The sequence below is a fragment of the Pyrus communis genome, chromosome 8, assembly GCF_041283825.1.
Source record: "Pyrus communis isolate YQ-2024b chromosome 8, ASM4128382v1, whole genome shotgun sequence".
NCBI classification, from domain to species: Eukaryota; Viridiplantae; Streptophyta; class Magnoliopsida; order Rosales; family Rosaceae; genus Pyrus; species Pyrus communis.
In genome coordinates this window covers 6,835,554-6,842,962 of record NC_142572.1, presented here as the reverse complement: position 1 = coordinate 6,842,962, position 7,409 = coordinate 6,835,554, and the positions used below count along the sequence as shown (strand labels likewise).

At 32.6% G+C, this 7,409-nt stretch overlaps 1 protein-coding gene across 2 annotated transcripts; it reads left to right on the top strand.

Moving 5' to 3' along the window:
- Positions 1–5,846: 5,846 nt before the first annotated feature.
- LOC148694677 (uncharacterized) lies at positions 5,847–7,366 on the top strand. 2 transcript variants are annotated; one of them, XM_088699288.1, is made up of 3 exons: positions 5,847–6,444; positions 6,751–6,912; positions 7,051–7,366. In XM_088699288.1, exons 1-3 carry the CDS (start codon positions 6,103–6,105, stop codon positions 7,138–7,140), a joined length of 594 nt encoding a protein of 197 aa, XP_088555414.1. In that variant the 5' UTR covers positions 5,847–6,102; the 3' UTR covers positions 7,141–7,366. The 2 variants fall into 2 exon arrangements, with proteins under 2 accessions (XP_088555414.1, XP_088555413.1); XM_088699287.1 differs by having other exon boundaries at positions 6,748–6,912.
- The last annotated feature ends 43 nt before the right edge of the window (positions 7,367–7,409 follow it).

Genomic DNA, 7,409 nt, shown 5'->3' with positions numbered 1-7,409 from the left:
CTAATTGTTATACTATATATATTAAATCATAGAACCACATATTTGTAGAAAAATTATTTTTGGTACTTACAAAGATGTAGGAAGAAAGATAGAGATTTTGTTCCTTGCCCTCTTCCATTTCATTTTCTAACATGATGTAGAAAAAAACATCAATTAATTTCACGTCAATTGTTCCATCAACAAACAATGACGTCAAATCACTTCTCAGCATAACAAGCTTAGTGGCCATGCTCTCTATCTTCGACATCAACCAAAAGTAGTCCATGTGTAAGAAATAAAACAAAAAAATCATTATACGTATTTATGCAGTACATAATTTTAAATGTTATAAACAAAAAAATTTGTCAATAATGTAAACTTACAGTTGACATTGTCTGTAGTACTCCTTGATTTTTTTTCTTTTATCTCTTGGTTCAGCAACTTGTATGCCCTTGTACTTGAAGGGCATTTACTTTTTGTCTCCCCTTTTGTTATATTCTTAGTTGCCTTCTTTTTAGGTTTCTTCTCTGGTTCTTCAATGATAGCCTTCAAATCGGATTTCACACAAGCCTTAAGAGGTAATTCACCTTTTGTTTCAACTTTTGCGGTTTGAACTTGTGTTGCTTCAACTTTTATCTTCAAAGGTGATTCACCTTTAGGGTTCTCCTCCTCCTTCTCTTTTTCATTGATGGGGTAAGGTTTGTTTTTGTGATTGTATGACTGATGGACTCTCACTGTCACTTACTGCAAACTTGTATTTAATCTTTTTTTTTTTTTTTAGGGCGACCATATTCGAATCTTGAATCAAGATTCTATTTGCGATCATTCTTGGCACGTACATTTCGAACCAATGTTCTCTAAAACCATGTCAATCGGAGTCTGAAGCTGAGGCAGAGAAGTAGAGTGCTCAATGTCAACCGCATTAAATGCAAAGCACTACCTCATATATTATATTTTTTATTTAATATACTTTTTATAAATATATATATATATATATATATATATATATTTTACGTTTACCAACTCACTTTGAAATACGAGATGAATATAGGGCTCGTCTTTTCCTTTCTCTCAGTGACAGATTGTTTTCCTTCATTGACAACAGTCTAAACATGCTCCACTATTGGTATAATTAGTTCTGTTGTCAGTGTTTTTTCAACTTCCATTTCAACCACATTTGACATTGGTTCCACTGTTGGTGTCTTTATATGAACTTGTATTTCAGCCGCACGTGGTACTGGTGACGATTCTTTCTTATCTTTCAAGGTGTCTGGAAGTCCTTGTGGAGAAGCACTCAAATATGGAATTTGTGAAGGTTCCATTTCAACCACCTTTGATTGAGCTTCTTGTAACTTCTTTTTCAAGCTCCCAATCTGTTTCAAATGGTCATTAATCTTCAGAGTATTTGCAGTGGTCTTTGTCTGCATCTTTAACATTTCGACATTAAGTGCATTGCTATTCTTCTAATTAATCTCTACTTTTTTTTAGAAGCTTTTCAGCTTCATTGTTCAACATTTTGATCATCTAGCCGAGTATCAAGCATTCTCTGTTTGATGCATCCATTGCATGCGCCATCATTTCCCTAAAGGTTATATACCTTTTCTCAGCAATGCTTCTAGCTTTCTTGAACTCATTAAACAACTCTTCACTTATAAATGTATCCATGCCAATGATGTATTTTTGGACAGTAGTGTTGAGCTTGATCATTTCCTCACCAAAGAGTTTGTCGAATTCTGTTTGCGCTTCATTGATGCTAATATTCTCTGTTCATCAGTTTGCTCCTTATGCTTGTTCACATTCTGATCATTTCCTTCATCGTTGTTGATGACATTCTGATCAAGCCCAATTATGTTCTCCATGTTTTGTCCTTCTTCAATTTCATAATGAACCTCATCAATTTTGGCATCAGTTGTCTTGCATTTATTTGCTCTCATTTAATGCCTTTTTGCCTTTGAAATTTGTCTTTTCGATTGAGCAGAATGAATTTCAAAACAAGCCTGCACACAATAACATTTCATATTTTGTTAATTTTCACAAAATGTCCAACATTTGTTTCTGGAAATTAAGCACACTGTTTATGAAATACACATTATTTATGAAATTAAACAACACTATTTATGAAATGTACACATTATTTATGATAATAACCAACATTGTTTATGAAATATACACACTATTTATGAAATTAACTAAGACTTTTTATGAAGTAGGCACTCTATTTATGATACTACAACATAATTACTCAAATTATTTATGAACAAACATATAATAAGCCACGATTATTTATAGAAGAGTATAAAAGACACATTGAATGAACCATTTTTTTTGTAGAATCGGTTAATTGTTTATAAATGTTATTTGGTCATATATGATAGTTTTTTGTTTGGAGATTGTTTTGTACTTGTTGTGGTATGTCTTCTCTGTTTGATTCATCTTCTTAAGTATCAAGCTACTTTCTTTTATTTGCTTTCTTTTTTTTGTCGTCGTTTCTCTGTAGATTCTTCATGTGGTTGTTGAGAAGAAATGGCATCCTTAATCGGCAAATAGTCACATTAGATAGGTCTCATTGCATATGATAAGTAATTATTTTTGTGTTGAAAAATACTGTTTTCAAAGTGAAATATATTGATTATTGGTAATCACCTTTATTTTTTCCATTGGGATATCCTTGATTGCTTTATGGATCATGCTTGTGTCCCATCTTATGAACGCCGGAATCAAATCATGTTTTCTCGTCATTCTATTGTCTCCACTAGATTTGTGTGAAGACATATTTAGTACCATATGAATTAAGTAACTGATGTTAGTTTGTGCAAAACTTTGTAAGAAACAATTCATGTTATTTTTATTAATTATGTTGGTTACTTACCAAAACAAAGATGGTGCATCCATTAGTGGTTGGTTCTTCTCCTTCCTCCCTCTTTTTTTTATTTGTTTTTCCAAGCATCTTGAATAAATAGCCCCTTACTCATTTGTCCCAATTGTACTTGTTTATCTTCTGCAAGTTCGTACAGATTTTCAGGAAACTCTAGGTGACGTAGATTCCAGAGTTTGAACTTTTGACGTCCAAATTTGAACTTTTGGGTTATTGGGTTGTAGCAATTAATGATTTTGATCAAGTCCATATCGAACTTCCCCTTCCTTTCTGACATAATCAAAGTCTCATCCATGTACATCTTCAGTAGACTCCAAAATGGCGTTTTTGCTAGTTCATTACAGATGTATTGATGTCATTGTAACATAGAATTGTAGACTTTTTATTGCTTCTGCAAACCCGACCATGTTGCATCTATACTAGAGGTATCCCTTCTTCTATTTAGCTTCTTTTTTCTTCGTTTTACCCTTCTTTGCAGGTTTTTTCGTTGTTTTCATCTTCAACAATGAAAATTGTTAGGACATTATTTATTGAACTATAACCAAAAAAAAAAATGCATGTTATTTATGAAACTAGGGGTGGTTCGGTATGGGATACCATACCGAAACTAGTATCCCGAATCCCAAACCAAAATTTTTCGGGACGAGAATTTGAAGACCAATCCCAAACCAAATTTTCGGGAATCCCAAATTGAAATATGAAATTATGAATTGTTCTTCAAATATATAATTCAAGAACACATTCATGAACTAAAAATTTCATTTCATTCACACTACCATTTAATTGAACAATGGCATGCCTGACTGTTTTTATCATAGTCAAAATTCAAATTAATTAAACCATTTTTGCAATATGTTGAGAGACAAAAGAATCAAGCCTTCTGAAATCATCAGCCATGGCAGCAACAATAATAAAATCCACATGAATATCAAACAGAACATGAAAAATATGCAAGGTGTTGGGCATTCCAGGTAGCAGAGCATGAATTAGAAATTACTAGCATCAATTATAAAAGAATAATATATATATATATATATATAATAATTAATATTATATATTTTCGGTTCGGTATGGGATTCCCGAAATATCGAGAAGCCAATCCCGAATCCCATACCGAAATTTTAGGATCGGTTCGGGATAGCATCCCGAAAATTTCGGGAATTTCGGTTTGGGAAATTTTTGGTTTGGGATCGGGATTTTTTCTGTTCGGTTCGGGATTTTTGGGAATTTTTTCCACCCCTATATGAAACTATACTAAATAGACTCACTCTATTTTATGTAATGTACCAAAATAAACCCCATTGGAAAAAACTACACACAAATGGCAGAAAGTAACCCAAAAAAATGATAGAACTCACAGTATTTATGAAATATGTCAAACTATTTATGAAGTATCCCACAAAATTTATGGATATAAAACAATATAACTCACACTGTTTCTGAATTATGCCACACTATTTATAAGGAAAGGGAGCAAAACAAAACAAAATCAACCTACATTGTTTATGAAAGGGATCAAAACAAAAACCAAATCAATCGACATTATTTATGAAATGGAGCAAAATGAATATTAGTCCAAAATAGCCACCAATATTTATGAGAGATAACAATTAAGAACTGTTTATGGATATACCCACACTGTTTATGTGGAAATGGATCAAAACTGAAAATTATTTCTGGAATTTAAGCGTAATAACCTAACTACTTTGTAAAATAGATGAAAAATAACCCCCGACTTTTTATGAGATCTAACAAAATATACACTATTTATTGATCTAAAACAATATTGCTCAAACTAACTGTGGATTTGAGGCAAAAATAACACACAATATTGCTTGAACTATCCTAAACTTAAACATGAAATTGAAAAATAGTAATGAACACACAGAATTTCAGTTTCGAATATAATTGATTAGTTATCAAAATGCAATTTCTAATTTAAAATTGATAGATTATATGGAATCAAGAACATGTAAACAATGATTTTAGTTTAGTACCTTTTGTTTGGAGGCAACTTGTTGCTCCTCTGGAGCTTGTTGTTCAATATGAAGTTGTTGATCGTTGGGAACTTGTTGTTCGGTCGGAATTTGTTGTTCTCAGCAGGTTCTTATGGATTTTGGTTTGAAATTTGGAGTTTGAAGTTGGATTTGGGTTTTGCAGAAAGGAATCTGAATTGTAGGGGTGGTTGGTGCAATTAATGGCGGTGGAGTGGTAGATTGAATGTAGTAACCGTTATTTTTGTAACGAGCTTGGGTTATTTCCGTCAAGGTCATTTTTGGGACAATAAATGTTATGCAGGTTGGGCCTTTAGTTGAGCCCATGTTTTTCTTTTTTAAGGGACCGAGTTATGTCCTTATGATTAAAACTTAAGTCCTTTTTATTAAATAATAGTTTAGGGTGGTTTTTTATTAAATAAAAATTAGCCCAAGTCCTTTTCATTAAATGCTCCGTTTTTTATTTCCTCCCATGCACTTTCATATTTAATCTTATATATTGTTTTCGATTCATTTAATTCAATTCTATAAACATAAATAAAGAGCATAAAAGATGTGTGTTGAAAAAGAAAAAAGACGTGTGACTATTATTGCCCAACAATAACTGCGTAGTAAATAGAAAATATGTAGTAGCCATTTTTGTATTGTTAAATTTGGTAAGTCGACTTGTACTTTGAACACATAAATTCCCCAAAAATAGGAAGGTCAATTCACATTACACTTTTACATTTGGGAGAAAATTTTTGTGTTTTCTCTTGACATCACCGGTAGATGAGTTTAAATTTCGAGATTTGTATAGTAGATAGACACAAATCTTAAAATTTAAACTCATCCAACGGTAATAAATAGAGTGATAAGCATTATCACCACTTGAGAATGGTCAGCAAAAACGCACCCTTTATTTTTATCAATAGCATCTTTGCATCTTTGTCAGTTTGTTGGGAAACGAATTCATTAGTTATCCTTTTTTCTTTAAATAAGTAGAATTAGGATTAGAGTTCATTACAGATTTAGAATATCGTTTGGTGATTAAGTAACGTAATTCTTTTGAGTATATTTTTAATGGGAATAAGAAAAAAAGGTAGGTAAATTATGAGGGAGGAATAAATTTTTTTTACTGTTAATTATTAGTTTTATATTTGTTTTTATTGCTTTCAGTGTAACACTTGTCCCTTTTATTTTTATGATTAGAAATTAATATTTACAAAAGCAATTAATAAACAAAACAAAAGTTAATTAACATGACCAAAGGGAATGGATTCAACTTATTCACAAGCAAAATCACATCCAGAAGCCATGGCAAAACAAGAGTTAGAGAAAGAGGAGAAGAACAATGGCACAAGAGAGAGACCTAACAAGAAGGAAGTGATCATCACTGTCTATGTGGAATCACCAGCATCGTCTGATTCTCGTCAGAAACCTGGTCCTGTAAGGAAGATTAACCCCAAGCCGAGCTCCGAAAAGCCTCTTCAGATTGCGAAAACACGAATCTATGATCGCCGGGCTCAACTCCTTGCTTATTCTCAAGAGCTACGAACAACTGGTGATGCTCGGAAAGTGCAATGGACTAACAACGGTTCAAAGCCTAAGCCTAGGGTAAGGTTTCATGCATATATAGATTATTTGGTAATGTTGATACACAGTTGATTTCTGGTACATTGTTGATCTCTATCGATAGTTTGTTGAAATTTGATATCGACAATATAATAGGTACTATACACTTCTCATATTAGAAATTCCCAAACCTAAATATGTTTCTTTTGCAATGCTGTATTGATCATTTAGTTGATATTTGGTATCGACAATGTAGCAGATACTGTATTGTCGGCCAATCACTCTCCGTAGTAGAAATGCACACGAGTAAATAAATTATCAAACTGAAAATACATGTGTCCTTAGCAGGTGGGAAACAAAAGGTTCATAGCTCCAATAAGACACAAAAGAACAAAGAGCAGAGGGAGATATCAACGCTTAGTACCAGAAGTGGACGTATATTGTAATCCCAAATCCATCATAGGCAGGAACAAAAAGGCCATCGGATCAGAAACAAGTGCTAACTTTCTGGTAAATCTTGATTGTTTCTGCTTTCATTTCAGCAATTGAGATTTGAAAAATGATCGTTTCGACACTATCGTTTATATTTCTTTTTGGTAAAAGAATTATCATTGTATATATATGTTTTTATTTGGTGTGTTTGAGCAGAGGAAGATAAGGTGTGTGCTGAGAGGAATTTCTGGTTTGCGCTGCAACAAAGGGTCCAAGGTTGCAGAGAGAAATTATCATGCTATTTGATTTAGAATTTTTAATGTTAATTTGCTTGAATGGGTCTTACGTCTTTTTACCCACTTATCCAGTTCTGTTTGTTACAGAAGTACATTTAAGATCCATCTTTTCCTCCATGCGTGGACTTTTTAAACATCTTGCCAAGTGAAAAATACTCAAAACAAGAGTAGTTACTGCAGAAAAATTCGTAGTATGCGTGTAAACAGAACACTTTTTAGCTCCTTAAATAATATAAGCCAGGTATACTAAGTGTAATAATACAATTAGTTGAAAATATT